The sequence below is a fragment of the Vigna radiata genome, chromosome 11, assembly GCF_000741045.1.
Source record: "Vigna radiata var. radiata cultivar VC1973A chromosome 11, Vradiata_ver6, whole genome shotgun sequence".
NCBI classification, from domain to species: Eukaryota; Viridiplantae; Streptophyta; class Magnoliopsida; order Fabales; family Fabaceae; genus Vigna; species Vigna radiata.
Window position 1 is genome coordinate 4,437,070 of NC_028361.1, and position 17,510 is coordinate 4,454,579.

General features: G+C 30.7%; 2 protein-coding genes across 2 annotated transcripts; both read left to right on the forward strand.

Annotated features, from left to right (window-relative positions):
* The first annotated feature begins 5,182 nt into the window (after positions 1 to 5,182).
* Positions 5,183 to 8,582, forward strand: LOC106776386 (transcription factor SPATULA-like). The gene is made up of 7 exons (XM_014663828.2): positions 5,183 to 5,756; positions 6,150 to 6,254; positions 6,368 to 6,433; positions 6,529 to 6,594; positions 7,361 to 7,678; positions 7,762 to 7,846; positions 7,954 to 8,582. Exons 1-7 carry the CDS (start codon positions 5,406 to 5,408, stop codon positions 8,100 to 8,102), a joined length of 1,140 nt encoding a protein of 379 aa, XP_014519314.1. The 5' UTR covers positions 5,183 to 5,405; the 3' UTR covers positions 8,103 to 8,582.
* Positions 8,583 to 13,378: 4,796 nt separating this feature from the next.
* On the forward strand, positions 13,379 to 16,275 carry LOC106777863 (probable serine/threonine-protein kinase At1g01540). Its single transcript, XM_014665669.2, has 7 exons — positions 13,379 to 14,139; positions 14,222 to 14,326; positions 14,419 to 14,541; positions 14,635 to 14,805; positions 14,877 to 15,006; positions 15,084 to 15,293; positions 15,541 to 16,275. The coding sequence occupies exons 1-7, from the start codon at positions 13,514 to 13,516 to the stop codon at positions 15,673 to 15,675; spliced, it is 1,500 nt and encodes a 499-aa protein (XP_014521155.1). The 5' UTR covers positions 13,379 to 13,513; the 3' UTR covers positions 15,676 to 16,275.
* Positions 16,276 to 17,510: the final 1,235 nt, after the last annotated feature.

A 17,510-nucleotide genomic window follows, 5' to 3' on the forward strand; every position in this document is an offset into this window, starting at 1 on the left:
ATATTTTATTTCAAAACATTTAATTTTTTTCTTATAAATAAATTATCATCTTAAAGTTTTCCAACAAAGAGACATTTTACATAGTAGTTTATTGTCTTATACATATGTATGTATTTATGGTGATCTTTTATTCTTTTTACTCTTATTTCATTGAATAAAGTTTTTGGTTTGTTAAATGAGGTACTAATAATTGGAAGATTATTATTTTATTTTATTGTTGTTTTTATAGCACACTATTTATCTTAACCAGATTATTGTTTTACTGTATTTATTTAGTCCTTTTTTTACCTTAAAACACCCGACACTGTATTAGTGAAAAATGGTAAATACTGTTTGAAAATTCAACATTATAATATTTATTTCAATTATTGTATTTGTGTTGCAATTTTTAACATTATTGTTCCATATATTTTAACCAGCATTAACGTAATAAAAGTACATATCAACATTTGTTCTTAATTTTGTTTTAGATTTTTTTTAAATATTTGAAAAAATAAAATAATAATAATTACATCTAAAAGTATATTTAAAATAATTCTCCCGAAAACTGAAATATTTTCAAACTAATTAAATGTATTAGCCATAACATATTTATCAATAAAAAATAATATAATTTAAAATATCACATAAACATATTTATCAATTATCATTATGCTTTTTACTAGAAAACTATCTGACAAATTTTAAATACTAAATATAAACTTAATTATGTTAAGTTTCAATAACTGATTATCTTTTCAATTTCTAACCTGTGTGTCTTTAAAAAAAAAAAAACCTAAATATGGATTAAATAACTTTTGTACGCGATTTTTACTTATATAAATGTATTAAAATCATCTGTACACATCCCTTCATTACCACCTTTTGTATAATACACGTATTTTTTAAATTTGTCTTTTGGATGGAAATGGATTTAGATGATAAAAATAAATATTTTGTAGTGCTCAAATGTATTTTCTTTTCAAGCTATTATATATAAAGTAAATATTTAATACTTGTGTAAACATATCTATTAATGACAGATTAAAAGCTATTATATAAAAAATTATATGATGACATTCATAAATAAAATAAAAATTTTAATGATCATGTGAGTTGAAGATAAAAGTAAACAATGACGACTTCTTTATAACTGTTACTGATGAAAAATAAAATTAGATGGTGATCAGTTATTAGAAGTTAAAAATTATCAAAAAAAATAACGACGGTTGTGTAAGAAATTGTCGTTAAAAATCTATAAAATCATAAACAATAACGGTTAGTCATAAAATCATTTAATTTATGCTATTATATTTAGATCTTCACTTTTTGTGCTCTCTTATGTACCTTTTTTTTTTCTTTTGTTCATGTTATCAAAGACGAAGATAAAAACACTGATGAAGATTTCATAATTCTTGTCTTTTCATATATTTAAATAATAACAGTTATAACTTTTATTGATTAATTTGAATTTATAATGATAATCTTAATAATGGAACTGGTGTTAAAAGTAGTTGTTAAAAGTGATTTTTAACTGTTGGTTAAATAATCTATAAACTTTAAAAAGTATTGAATGTGTTAATATGTCATATTTTAGATGTTCTGGTTTTAATTTGTACAGTAAGGTTTCAATCATCCTTTGAATACTTGGATTACATATCGGATTCGTATATATAGACTTTATTATTAATGAATGATTTGTCCTTCAAGCATTAATGATTGGAACTTACCTATTTTTATGATTTCATTAATTTGACGCTGACATCAAAATTTTGTTATGACTATTTGAAAAATATACGATTTCTAATATCTAATATGATTGAATCTATAACCATAACCACACAATTGAATGTACATATTAGTAGTTGTATTGTCTAACTCAAAATGCTCAAGAAAAGAAGAATAATAAGGATTTGAATTTTGAATGTATAGTTGGCTTCGTAATCAGAAGGAATGGTCTCATTCAAAGCATAATTGAATAAAAATTCTGATATTTTAACAGTTTTTTTAACAATTTTTTTTATAATAAAATACGTATCATCATCATTTTATTAATCAATTTAAATTTATTTTAAAAAAATATTTAAAATAAACTAATAACAAACTACAATGTATACTAAGAGTTTTTAAAAATCTTTTTCCTTGAATAATGTTGTGTTGTGGACTTTGTAACACACAAATCAATACATATATGCAATATCGGTGGTGGTTGGGTGACACAACGTGACTCTATTCATTCATAATTAATCTCCATAAATATACAAGATATTCAACCACGGAAAACGAGAAACATAATCTATATAAATACAATGAATAAGAAAATATAATATTAAAAATATATATTTTATTTCTCTTTATTAATGGACCCAAGACATGTATTTTTTTCCACCAATCTACTCCTGTGTTAATTTCGTAAACCCTCTTCTCTTTTTTTTTTCATGTCTATACAAAATACTTTTAATTATCTTTCAGTCCTTATCGTTTAAACTCACCAATATTATATATATATATATATATATATATATAACCTAACTTTTAAGTACCTCTTGGTAGCTAGGCTGCATTATGTTATCTTAAGATCTAAAGGTTTGGTTAAACATATATATGATAAATGAACTTCTTGAAATCCAAAAATATTGTTCCTGGTAGATCAGATTATCGTATGAAAGATTGGATTCATACTCAATTCTCCAAACTGGAACATTACACTGTGCTATTTAAAATTAAATTAAATTAAATACAAGATATAAGAGAGTTCATGCAATAAAGATTTAATTTTTTATTCATCACATTATTATAGAATATTAATTTTTTTTTGCCACACTTAAATCCTAGTGGTTATTGATTACTTTTATTTTTTGTACTTTATTAAATATTATTATTTTTTAATTTATATTTTGATTTAGTTTATTTAATTTTAGAGCAAATTAGAGTTATACACAATTGATTTTATGTTGTTAGAGGTGAATTTGTATCTGACTATTTAGCTCGATTAAAATTAAAAAAAAAAAAGGTATAATAACTGATAAATGCGAGAGGGTGTAATAAAAAAAAATAAAAAGTTTCAACAAAGTGTTAGGAAAAATAAACATCAAATTCCAGTCAACATAATTTTACTGCTATTCAAAGGCCATTCGTCATCTTCCTTCCATGAATAGAACTTCTCGTGGTAAAACATATAATATAACCCACACATGATTAATAAAGAAAAGGTTATAGACGAGTTTCTCTTTCGTTTTTATATTTACTTTATTTCTTTAATTATCATTATGTATAATGTTCGTTTCTCTTTTTCTTCTTTTCACTCATGCATCAGCAATTAAATATAACTTTTATAACTTTTTTCAATGAATAGATATTCTTTCAATTAAAGTTATCTTTCCAGTTAAATACATTGTTTGATTCACCCACAAGTATTGCTACTCTTAATTTCGTTTCTAATATAATATTTATTAAATTATTTTTAATATCCATGAGAGTTTGTTCTTTTTTTTTTCATCGTCATGATGTCTAGATAACTTTGCATTGGCATGTAACTTATTTATGTATTATTAATTTGGTATTCACATAATGTATAATATGACATTTATATATATGATAACTAATTTTAATTTACTATTAATTTGATCCGTATAACAATTAAGAGTACACAACACATAACAAGTGAATTAAAAATAGATATAGAAAGAGAATATCAAAAGTAATAAAAGAGAATGAAGGATTTTATATATATATATATATATATATATATATATATTGTATAGTATGATATTTGGACCGAGCGGTTATGAGAAATAGTTGATTGGTTATGTATAACTTCATGTTTATATTGGGTCGTAATCGGGTCAGAATTTAAGCGATTTATATTACATTGATGGGCTAATAAGTAATTGAGTCAGTGTTTAAGTTATTATTGGGCTAATAGTCCACCAGAAGATAAAATAATCAAAGATATCTTATTAAAGATATTGATAAAGTTGTTTATGAACTGACTGGATCTCAAGGTAATTTTATTTATATTTTATCAAGTCTGTATCAGGTTGGATTCATGAGATGACTTATAAATATAAGGTCAGAACCACCAGCCAAGTACGTTCCATTCACGTTGAACTCACGCTTCACTCACACTAAAAAAATACTCTATAGTGATAACAGAATCACTTTCTAAAGAGCTAAGGCTCCATAACGTATCTACTGGTGAAGGAGAACGAACGGTGCAAGCTGAAGAAGCGACAACGACCCATAGAAAGACAAGCGAGTGGTCCATATTGTAGGAAAGCGAGCACCATAGGCGTCCAAAGATAACAAAAACACGTCAACGAGGTTAGTCTCTCGATCCCACACATCCACTGAATAATATATATATATATATATATATATATATATATATATATATATATATATATATATATATATATATATATATATATGTATGTATGTATGTATAAAATTTAAATTAGAAATTAAGAAATATTTTTTATAAGCGTTGGTGGGTGTGAATAAATTAAGACATATAGAGAGGACGAAATTCAAAATTTCAGAATGAAGTGGGTGGTGGTAGAAGAAGAGAGGTTGTTTTATTTTAGTTTATTTTATCATAATAATATTAATAATAATTATTATTATTATAATGAAAGAAGCGAAATATTGTATTAAAGAGCGAGAGTAAAAAACAGTAGGAAAGAGGGTAATGTGGGTCACGTGCCAGTGGCACATGTAGTGGAGCGTGCAACCACGGGACTTCCACTCCACTTTCTGACATACCCAAAACAGAAACAAGAACAGCACCAGCAACCGCAGGTATCGTATTTGTGGTCATTAAGATTAATAACATATTCTCATCTCACATCACACATGTTATCGTCTTCATCCCACTCTTTTAATTATTTCATCTCTTAAATTTAATATTTCTTCATTTTGAGACGTAATGTTTAATTTTATTTATTTATTTTAAAATGTAAGTATTAATTTAAAAACATAGGGTGAAATAGTTAAAAAAAATGTATTATAACTTTTGTAACAGCATCTTTATTTAATATTTGATTCAATAGGAGAGAGAATGAGAGGGTATTATTTTTATTTTTGACATCTTTTGAGTGGAAAGTGAGACACAGTGAAAGGTGATAGCGCGTGGGTGTGAGTGTGAGTGGGAGTGTGTGTGAGAGAGAGAGAGATAGGCATAATAACACAACAACACAAGTCTGATCCAAAACCCGCCCACAATTCCCCATATCATGTCGTGTTCATGCCCTTCTTCCTTTTCCTTTTCCTTTTCCTTTTCCTTTTCCACAAGTTTCTGAAAGTGGTTGGTTGCATTACCATTTACTACTTTCTTTCTCAACACACGGAAACAAAATCAACAAAACCACCCCAACTCAATCCATCTCTGCATTCTTCTTCTTTTCTGCTCACACACACCTGTAGGAATGGGCGACATGTACCACTTTGACAAGAATCTCTCTTCGCAGGACGAAATCTCACTTTTTCTGCGTCAGATTCTCCTCCGTTCATCTCCTTCTTCTTCTTCATCACCCCACTCCGTCCCCGGATCCTGCAACTCCAACGTCTCTCACCAAAACGTCAATTCTCACGCTTCTTTCACGCCGTCGCATCTCCAACACGCCAAGATCTCGAACCTTGGTTCCACCGCCTCTTTTCTCTCGCCTTCTGCCACTTGCGGTTCCTTCAAGGCCCAGACTGCTTCTGCTGCAAATGTGTCTTCTTCTTCTGTTTTAGTGAGCGAGAACGAGAATGATGACTATGATTGTGAAAGTGAGGTACGCATCACACTTTATTACTATTATTATATTTATTATTATTGTTTCCACTCTTTAAGTTTGAGGTTCTCTTGGCAGTTTAGCTTCTGCACAAAAAAATGTTTTTTTCTTTATCGTAATACTGTCGGTTCCCAGTTAAACACTCTAACACCAACATGTGTACCTTTTTTTTTGTTGAGTATTCTGGGTTATTTATCTTGTTGATAGTGATATCGATAACTGTGAGTGTGGCTAAAAAAATAGAAATTTGTTTCCTGGACTGTTTTTAGGGTGGATCTTTGAAAATGTTTTGGTTGGGGTGGGAAAATTCGTTGCTTTTGGGGAGGGGCACTTGAATTTTGAAGTGGAGATTGCACTGCTTCTTTACAATTTCTTCGTAATTTCTGAACGTAGGAGGGTGTCGAAGCTTTGGCCGAGGAGCTTCCAACAAAGCCTGTTCCTTCAAGGAGTTCATCTAAGAGATCAAGAGCTGCAGAAGTTCATAATTTGTCTGAGAAGGTTTGTGAATTTATGATGATGGCTGTTTGTTGTACTTGGTTTGGTTTTATTTTGATCATGCTTGTGTAATTTTTCTTGTGGGCTTTTGTTCGGGCCTTGGACTTGTTGAGCAGCGAAGAAGGAGTAGGATCAACGAGAAAATGAAGGCCTTGCAAAATCTAATTCCGAATTCTAACAAGGTACGCAAGTTTCTTCAACCTTGGTTCTTACCACAGGTGCATAGTTCTTTGTTATTAGTTGGTCTAGGTAATTAATTGCTTCATGTGTGTGGCAGACGGACAAGGCTTCAATGCTCGATGAAGCTATTGAATACCTTAAACAACTTCAGCTGCAAGTACAGGTCAGTATCGCTTTTTATTTGCTGCAAATTTTGTCGTATTTGATGGGCCGAAAGCTTCATTTTCTTCAGTACTTTTTAACTCAAGTCGCAATTTAATTTAAATGAAAATAATTGTTAGTCTGTGAATTTTGATGTTCTAGTTACTGTTTACAGTCTTGACTGAAAGTCTTTTTATGTGAACAGTATATGTATGGGAAACTGCACAATATCGGAAAATTTGAGAAAATCCTGGCTGGAAACTGTTGTCTTCTGGTCAAATATAAACTGTAAACAAATCGGTGTTGATACATTTAATAAAGATAACGAGTTTAAGTATCAAAATTTTATCATTCGAAGTGTCAGAGATTTTCTTTGATGCTGTGATAATCCAGTGAACTTGCCAGTAGCTTCTTGTTATTTCTTTACATATATATTGTTATTGGACAGTCAAAAAATCTGGCATTGTTTAAAAGTGTTGAGTTTGAGAATAGCTTGAGTACCCAATATATATCCCTGGTGGTGTTGAAATCGTATTGAATATTGAATTTTGACATGGTAAGCCTCTTAGTTGCTAGAGTAAAAGGAAACCTTTCTAGAATTAACCTTAGTTTCATTGTGAAAAAGGACGACGCAGACAGGTCCCATCAAACAAAAACATATTCCAAATAGTTTGGTCCTCCTGATATATGTTTTTTCCTACATACTGAAAAGAGTTTTATACGATAGAATTGGCTTTTTGAAAGTGGACTGGTGCTGAACTTAATGAGATTTTATGACAAAATTTCAGATGCTGTCAATGAGAAATGGGTTGACTTTGCATCCTATGTGCTTTCCAGAAGGCTTACAGCCACTGCAGTTGTCTCAGATGGGCATGGAACTGAGTGAAAGAAACAGGTCTACCCCTTTAAACATGACAGCTACTCTGCCTCTCCACCAAGAGAACCCCTTGCACTACACATCCAATCTACCTAGCAAACACATTCTGCCAAATCAGCCATCTGCACCATATCCTTCATTTATTAACAACCCAGAAACTTCTTTTGGACTGGAATCCCGAATCCAATCAGAAACAAAACCTCTTCAACACAAAGGAGGATCTTCTGGGGTAAGCTCATCAACTTTGTAGTGTGTGAAATGTTGTTAAAAGCATTAGTCATTGTAATTACACGTTTCCCTTGAATTGTAAAGCCAATACGCGGGGAAGACATTTTGCATTACCAGCAGCAACCAAGTGCTATCCATTCAGATGCTAATACATTAGGTGGTTCTCAAGGTATTTGCAATTCAGATTTACTATAGAATAAACTAATATTTCATTACTATGCTACACACACACACACAATATCTCATGCTCAAATAATATGTTTTTGGAAACCCCAGTTGTGAAAGAATTCGAGTCAGGCACAACAGTATCACTCTCTTTTGACACGCAAACATGTGAACCATGCATTGGCGGAAGAGAACAGTCAGGAGTGATCATAAGAAATAGTGAGGCCAACATTGTTGTTACATCGCAGTTAAGTAGGTAACTGGTATAGCGCTAGGTATATGAAGATGCTTAAGGATATATGCATATGGCATATGTGACGATATGTATGTATGTATGTGGATGCATGCGACAAAATGTGTTGAAAAGCTTTTCAGCACACGAGACTGCAATGCAGTGCAGAGAGGAAAAGGTGGTGGCAGTGGGAACTCGAAGACCGAGATTTTTGAAGTTTACAAGTTTAGTCTTGCAATGCTTTTTGAATTTTGGTTTCCCCGTAAAAGTAGGAATACCAATCCTTTGAGTTGAGCATTTTGTAATGTTCTCAAAAAGCCTATGGCTCTGGCCTACGTGACATACACAAATTATTTGTAGCTTCTCGAGTTGTTACATTTGCAATGTATAATATTATTATTATCGTATGTTCAAAAAACAGCCACCAGTTGTACGGAGTATCTATAAACTCATGACCATGAAATATCCTCCTACGACGATTTCATTGGAGACTTCTATTTGACCCATATGTTCGTATTCGTATTTATCTGAAGAGGTTTCAGCGTTTTACTGTTTGCCATGAAAACATTGTCCCAAAGGGAGGTGAAAGGCTGATTATAAATTCTTAAGGGTTTTTAAATTCTAAAGAAAATAGATTTGAAATTCATGAAAAGGAGACGATGTTAGAGATGAAGAATCTGACAATGGGTAAAATGGCATTGATATTGTCGGTCTGGTGAAGGAGAAATCGAATACAAATATATTATTAGAGACATGTTTTGGATACTATATTTGGCCACCAAAAATTTTATCTTCATGGATAAGATCTCTTACCATATAGTCAATGATAAAGACAATTTATATATTTTCATTCCTTAATTCTTCAGTATATGTTTTTAACTTGTGACAGAATTATCAAATTGGAACAGAAGGATCCACCTTAATAATAATATTTTACGAAAATGTTAACACGATCATATACAGGAATCTGGTTAAATTAAGGAATTGGTTTTAGCATATTCGCATTTCGATCACTGCGAGTTATTTCTTTTTCACAGAAAAGTAATTTGAATGGGTTTAAGTGCAGCCCATTTCGTTTCCCTGTACCTGCTGTTCATGGCGGTGCAATTAGCAGATTTATGTATCTATAAGTGTCCTGTGCATACTTTTACTGGTTTAGAATGAAAAATTATTTTCTTAATGAAGGAATTGTTTTTGAAACTACATATAAATATATCAGAAAAAATATGTATTTATCATTGAAGTAGTGAAATTTACATGTCTTTATAATTTCAAATCATATAATTAATTGGGTTGATTAAATTTGTTAATTAATATATATGTAGAGAGAGATCACTCAAAAGTTAACCTCGTAATTAATAATATCAAGGATTTGCACACTTGATAAGTGTGTATATTCATATAAATATAATGTGTTATTGGTATGATTATCATTCATTAAATTGTATTTATTTTGTATCATTATTATTATGGGCACCTATTTATTTCTCACCAAAGGTCAATTTAGATTTTGTTTTATTGAATTTTATATAGTTTCAATCTTGTATATTTTTTTTCAAACTATGGATGTATGAGTTTGTTTCACTGCATGCAACTATGCTTTGTTTTAGTCAACTATATCGTTAAGTTCAATAGTTTAAATTGTAGTAGTTATAGATTTAAATTAATTTATTTTCAATTAGGTGTAAACTACTTGAACCTAACATTAATCATACATAAAATAATTTCAATTATCATTTAGATTAGTATAAATGTGTATAATTCTTATCCTGAGACTTCTTAGTAATCTGACAAATGAATTTAAACTCGATGAGATTAGATGTGATTACAAATATTAATTCATTTATACTTAAGATAAGTATAATAGTAGGGATTCACAGAATTAATTAATGATTACTCACAATTTGATATTAGTACCATGAATTATAGGAAATCTATTAAATGAGTTGACAAATAATTAGTTTGATCGGTAATCAATACATTATCATATGATAAAAATACATAATCTCGTAACAAAGTCGAATTTGTGAAAATGCAATTTGAGCAACTTTTTCTTCCTACAATTTATTTTTAACTCTTTTTTTTTTTAATTTGACTAAACTCGAATTTGTGAAAATGCAATTTGTTCTCTCTACAATTTATTTTTAACTCTTTTTTTTTTTTTTTAATTTGACTAAACTGAAGTGCCTTACTATAGAGAAAAAATGATGTTTTTCAAAAAGGTAATGCAAATTTAGGAGAAAAATATCTAAACGGGATTCTTCATTTTTGTGTATAATTTTTTTTTCAAATTCACTTTTTAAATAATAATTTTTTAAAATTAAAATAATTATTTTGCCAATTTTATTTTTTAATGATATTTTTTAAAATTTAACTATTTTATTCAATTTGATAATTTTCTTAAATTAATTTTTTTAAGTAAAATAACCATCTATATAAAAAGAATTACCCACAAAATAAATAAAAATTATCTACGGTAAAATTGTAAAATTATTTATATTTACTTTTATAATTATAATAATGATGATTTTATTATTTTTTATCATAAAAAAAATTAACTCACATAAGTGTATAATACATAATATTAAAGAAAACAAATTACCACTCAATTATATCTAATAGTCATAATGGGAACCAATATTACAAGACAAGTTATGTAAATAGAAGAATTGTTTTTTCTACAAACGAAATGACCTTCAAAAAGAATTATTCAAAAATAAAAAATGTCTAAAAATAAATGTATATGATGTATGTGTGTACAAAATTTGAATAAAATCTTATTAAGACACATAATAAGAATATGAAGCAATTACTAATGTGTTACATATTATACTGGGATTGTTTTCAATCCACGCCATTGATAGACTAAAACATGATTTTAGACAATGAGATCTTAATATCTTAAGTTCAATTATACCATATGTGATATGATTTTTAAGAGAAAATCATGGATATGATTTTTAAGAGAAAATAGTTGATAAAAGAAGATCACATAAATGTCAATGAAAATAAATTTGTAATTTTATTCATAATTGTTTAAGATATTTTTCTTGTTGATAATGATGTTGCGATTTTAGAGAGTGTAAATAAGTTTCATCTAGTAATTTGAAATAAAATATTTAGGTGACATATTATGTTATAGGAATAAAAGTATTTCATGGTATATCATAGATATTGTTGGAATTGTCTAAAAAAAATAAGGTATACCAATATACTATAAAAATTTAAAATAAAAAAGTAACAAAGTATTGTCAAATGCAATGTCTATAAATGATTTTGAATAGAAGAAAACAGAGTTCATCTCATATGCGTAAGTGTTTGAGAGCTTGATACATGTCTAAACATATATTAAGTTGAATATTATCTTAGTTGTAGAAATGCCAAGTAAATGTTAAACATCGATAAAATAGAACACTAAAAACTATATAAAGAAAGTTTCTAGATATTTATTAAATATCAAGAATTACATCGTGACATACTTATTTTACAATGGCTAGATAATCAAATCTAGATTATGTTGTACAAGGTAAACTAGATAAAATATACTTTAAGTTTTAGTCGGAGAGAAGCAATATTATGGAAGAATGAAAAATAATCTATGATTCTGTTTTCTACCATATGGAGAACAAATTTGTGACATGCTTTAAGTTCATACTTCAAATATTGTGATTGCATAATAATTTTAAAGTATTGTATTATATACAATATTGATGATTTTTTTCCCTTAAAATGACAATCACTCAAAAGAAAAAACACGTTAATTATAAGTATTTGTAAATTAAAGATAAAGTATGTAAATGTATTGATTCAAACTTAATGATGATGAATTTACTAATTAAGAATTTACAATTCATTAGTTATGATGAAAGAATGAAAATTATTGACAAGACATTATTAATGATAAAATATGAAAGTATTTTATAAGTATTTTTTTTTTGTTCTTCTAATTATAATAAGGACAACTTTTGTTCTAAAGGATTCAAAGAGAATTTTTCATAAAAATGTGATTTAAGAAAGAGGCATCTCATTTCTATTTTCAATATTATCTCAATTCTTACTCATAAAAAAGAAAGAGAAAAAATAGAAAAGAGAGAAATTTTCATAACATCATAAGGACAGAGAAGAAGAAAAGGTAAAGGAAAATACTCATTTAAATTTTTCTAAAATATGTTATTAATCGAAATAAACATGTTATTTATTTTATGAAGAACATATTATTAACTAAGATTGTTGTAGAGTAGTAGTAAATCTTAATAATTAGACGATCCAAGAATGTATGGTTACAAAATCTACCGACGTAACATGTGTATTGAGATTCGAAGTCATTTAAGATAGAACAGGATACTCTCACTCTCACCAAACTAGGAGACCCATATGCCTCTTTCTATATTCACTTTCAACGCTACTCATAGTAAGCATCCATATAGACAAATAAAACTAATTAATATCCGTGGACCCTATTAGACCATGTTGGGTTGCTAAGAATTATGTCCACCCAACAACGATTAACTTACCTAATCCAATTATACTTTCCCCATGCATCTTAAATGTTGCAACAATTTTAATTAAAACGCCAATAACTCCAATAAACATTAAAAAACTGGATAAAGATATTTTTTTACAATATTTAAATATCATTATACGTGTCATTATGTAATTGGTCCATAGTAATGTCATTGTGTAATTAATGTCATTTAGACCAACCACACAACCACACATATAATGATATTTAAATGTTATCAAAAAATATTATCTATATATATCATTACTCTAAAAAAATTAGCACTTACACACCAATACATTTTTCTGGACTCAACATTTTAGATTAAAGAATATTAGTAAAACTCACGTTTATAAGACTACTTTGTTGATTCGAAATCATTATTTGCACCGTTGATATAAAGCATCTATGAGTGTGTTACTCAAAAGTTAAAGTGAGTATTTATTTTATTGGGAAAAGTATAGGTGATTTTAACTGGCACGACATTTTCTGAAAATGGAGTTCATTTGGTTAAAGTAGTATTTAAAAGCGACTTTTCTACTATATGGTATTTATTTGTTAATATACATAGAATTAATATTGAATAAAAGAATTAGTTAGAGTATGAGTATGCAAAAATTAGAGGGATGGAAAAAACAGTGAATAGTAGAATGGAGTGAGAGTGAGAAATGTTGAACGACACACACACACGTAGCATTCTCCGAATAAAGTGCGTAGTTCCCACACACCACACAGAGACAGAACAAAACAAAACACAGTGACAACACTGCAATTGATTGCATCCAGCATCCTGCGTTTTCTCTGGGTCCCACCATGCCAGCTGCCACTGCCTCCATTCCTCACCCCTTTCCTTTCTTCTTCTTCTTCTTCTTCTTCCCCTTCTTCTTATTGTACTTTTTTTCGCTATCTAGTTTCGTCTTCGCTGGAGGAATGAATGAATGAAAGCAATGCCCGATCAGTCGAGCGGCGGCGCAATGAACGACCAGCTCTCCAACCCCACCTCCATATTTGGTCTCCGTCTCTGGGTGGTGCTCGGCGTGTGTGTCGGCGCCGCCATCGTCCTCATCCTCGTCCTCATCTCCGTCTGGGTGGCCTTCAAGCGCTCCAAAGCCAACCCCGTTTCCATCCCCGACGTCTCCAAGGAGATCCAAGAAATAAGGGTCGACCACGCCCCCGCCCCCAACCCGACCCACCAACCCGACCCTTTTCCCGAACCTGACCCAGTTCCGCCCACCGAGGAAGAAACCACCCCTCTAGGCTACCAAAGAATCCAGTTCGAGATTGGGAAGAACCACCGAATCTCCTACCCCGAACGTGCCTTGCTTCGCTCATCTTCCAACGACCCCGCCGGTGCTGAGCCTCGCCTCCTCGATCAGGTTCCCACCGTCATTCCCGAAGTTTCTCACTTGGGCTGGGGCCACTGGTACACTCTCCGGGAGCTTGAGGATTCCACCAACGCCTTCGCCCCTGAGAATGTTATTGGCGAAGGAGGTTATGGAATTGTTTACCACGGTATCTTGAACGACAATACTCATGTTGCCATCAAGAACTTGCTCAATAACAGGTCCCTTCCTTTCCTTTCCTTTTCTTTTTATAGCAATCCTCTTTTTGCATCATCAACCTAATAATAAGATTGATAATCGCAGGGGGCAAGCTGAGAAGGAGTTTAAGGTTGAAGTGGAAGCTATAGGACGGGTTCGCCACAAGAATTTAGTCAGGTTGCTTGGTTATTGTGCTGAAGGAGCTCATAGGTATTCTTCCTTAATTCACCACCACTGTTTTCCCTTCTTCGTCGTTGTTCCTCTGCGATAATTATGAAGTGACAATTTTTTTTCCCTCCCAGAATGCTTGTTTATGAGTATGTCGACAATGGTAACCTGGAGCAGTGGCTACATGGGGATGTTGGGCCTTACAGTCCTCTAACATGGGAAATTCGGATGAACATTATTCTGGGAACGGCTAAAGGGTAAGCAGCAAAATTCCTTCTTTTCAAATTTCTTCCATTATTATCCGTTGACGAAAATGCATTTCCTGGTTATAACTGTTTGTTTTTCGACAGGCTAACTTATTTACATGAGGGGTTGGAACCAAAAGTTGTTCACCGTGATATTAAATCAAGCAACATTTTGCTCAGTAAGCAGTGGAATGCAAAGGTCTCAGACTTTGGCCTCGCCAAACTCCTTGGTTCTGACAACAGTTATATCACCACCCGTGTCATGGGTACTTTTGGGTTAGTATAATCTTCCTTTCCCGTTTCTCCATTCCAAGTATTGTTCATAACGAGTTTTTGCCTATTTGCAGATATGTTGCTCCTGAATATGCAAGTACCGGCATGTTGAATGAACGAAGTGATGTTTATAGTTTTGGAATTCTGATTATGGAAGTTCTTACAGGAAGGAACCCTGTTGATTATAGTCGGCCTCCAGAAGAGGTTTTTTCGATAAATTTCAGCGCCCCTGTCATTGCATTCTCTTCATTTGTTTGTAACGGAAAACTCTAAATTTTCAGGTGAATTTGGTAGACTGGCTCAAGAAGATGGTCAGCAACAGGAACCCAGAGGGGGTGCTGGATCCCAAGCTTCCCGAGAAACCAACTTCAAGGGCACTAAAACGAGCCCTTCTTGTAGCCTTACGTTGCACTGATCCTAATGCACAGAAGCGACCTAAAATGGGGCATGTGATACACATGCTTGAAGCTGAAGATTCCCCTTACAAAGAGGTAACATTTACAAGTTAATTCAACCTCAGTATAGTGCTAGTTAATGCATGATTAGCGAAGTATAACAAGTGTTTCTAGAGGATAATTAAGATGTGACAGTTAAAAGGAACAACATATAATATTCAATCAAAAAACTAAATAACAACCAATCCCTTGTCTTATTATGAAGTTTCCATATTCAGCAGAAAATGGAGTTGCAGCATCAAATTTAGTTTCTAATTCCGTGCCATATATTTATTTATAATAGGATCGCAGAGCTAGAAAGGATGCAGTACATTCACCCAATGAGAGAGTAGGGGATGGGCTGAAAGAGGAGGCAGATGTATCAGTTGATGATGCCAAGCTTGAGACAAAAACGAACACTCAAATAGAAAAGCAATAAATTTGCTTAGCTGTCTCTTTAATGACCCTAAAACTTTTGGCTCCCTTTACAACCTGTCATTGTTGAAGGCCAAACAATCTGCTTCCATCTGGCATAAATTACTTGATACATTGCTCTACATTGTTTGCTCCTTTTATAACACATCGAGATTTCTCTACATTCTAAGAGATGATTGTAGCTAGAGGTGATGCTCATGTAAATTCTAGCCATATTGTTCTTCTATTCACCCAATAAAACATTATTATGCATGGTTGGATATCATGTTTTGATCTGCTGGAACACTGTTAGATGAAAACGTACTGCATTGGAGTAGAGTATATAATATGACAAATGATTTCCGCATCAACAGACTGGTCCATCACTCCCATATTTTGTCAAGTGGGTAACAGATTTGGAGAGGCTTGGATGATTTCATTAATGGAGTCACGTTTCTAAGGGGCTGGCCACCATAATTGAACTACTTTGTCTTGTTTACAATACCAAACCCCACCATTCCTCATTCTAGATCTCGCATATCTTCATCTAATCTACACTTTATGTGATCATAAAAGAGTTATGTCATTACTTACTCCACAAATTTTCAACTTCATTTAGTGACTCCACGAGTCTCAAGATAATCAGACTGTGCAGTGTGATGCAAAGTGTCTTGAATTCCATGCAATACTAGGAATCAAATTGGTCGAACCATCTAAACTATCTGTTTATAAAATACATGCATATGTCAAGAAATATATGTTGTAAAACCTATGCGTGTATATTTATTGATCTTGAGATGAATTAGACAATCAAGTAAAATTTCTCTATAATTAAGCAAAAAACAAATACAAGTAAAACTTCATTCACAAGCCAGTCTAAGTAAATAACAGGATCCAAATTCAAGTAAAATATCTAGAATAATCAAACTATGATAATTGTTAATAAAATCAACAATTAAGTTAATTGATAGAATTAAATCAGAAATCAAAAACTCCTTTTTCAATTAACATTTTCACTTTTATCCCTTTAATAATTTATCTTTAAAACATGATGATACTCCAAAATTTATCATGATTCCATTATTAAACTATTTATAACTCAACCCAATGGCTTAACTCCAAGCTTAAGCTTTTTCTTCAATTAGTATATATACTTTGTATTTTCTTTTCTTTATTCTTGAGTAGGTGTAAGAGGATTCATTATTACCTCAGTTTATTTTGTTTTAATTTTGATAGTTAATTGTAGTTATAATTTCTTTAATTTTACTTAAAAAATCATCTAATATATTTTAAAAATCTTAATAATTGTATAAAAATAAAAAAAAATGAAAATCTGTGATCAAATCTAATCCAAATCAACTAAAACTAAGTTGAATTGAATTAAGGAAAAAACAAAATAAAATCTTTTCTTCGAGTCCTATTCTAGATTTACCTAAGTTACACCCTGCTATGGGGAAATGTTCGAATTCAATACTATTCATGAGCCAAAATTCCTAATTTTAAATCTCATAAGCCCCTTTATTAAAATTAAAGTAGTGTAAAACAAATTTGGAATTAAAAGGAAAAAAATTGGCATGTGTAAAAATATGATCATTATAACATAAAGCTGCGATCTAATTGATTAGAAAAAGATTTCGATAATTAGTTTAGTTTTGCAAGAAAAACTAAAACACAAAAAGAATTAATCCTTTAAGAAACGGTCTTTAATTGCATCTATTTCTTTGGTTTGAACTCGTTTAATTTAAGACAATGATATTTTAGCATCTAATTTTTTTTAATTCATTTCACACTATTTTTCAATTTTTTTCTTTACAAATACAAAAAATTATTTTTTAAATAATTATTTAACTTCTAAAAATA

What these genes read in the sequence shown, in the direction of transcription:
- LOC106777863 (XM_014665669.2), top strand. Translation starts at nt 13,514, where the DNA reads ATGAAAGCAATGCCCGATCAGTCGAGCGGCGGCGCAATGAACGACCAG. An exon ending in AAGAACTTGCTCAATAACAG is followed by an intron (nt 14,140 to 14,221) that starts GTCCCTTCCTTT and finishes TGATAATCGCAG; the next exon opens with GGGGCAAGCTGAGAAGGAGT. An exon ending in TGTGCTGAAGGAGCTCATAG is followed by an intron (nt 14,327 to 14,418) that starts GTATTCTTCCTT and finishes TTTCCCTCCCAG; the next exon opens with AATGCTTGTTTATGAGTATG.
- LOC106776386 (XM_014663828.2), top strand. Translation starts at nt 5,406, where the DNA reads ATGGGCGACATGTACCACTTTGACAAGAATCTCTCTTCGCAGGACGAA. An exon ending in ACTATGATTGTGAAAGTGAG is followed by an intron (nt 5,757 to 6,149) that starts GTACGCATCACA and finishes TTCTGAACGTAG; the next exon opens with GAGGGTGTCGAAGCTTTGGC. An exon ending in TTCATAATTTGTCTGAGAAG is followed by an intron (nt 6,255 to 6,367) that starts GTTTGTGAATTT and finishes CTTGTTGAGCAG; the next exon opens with CGAAGAAGGAGTAGGATCAA.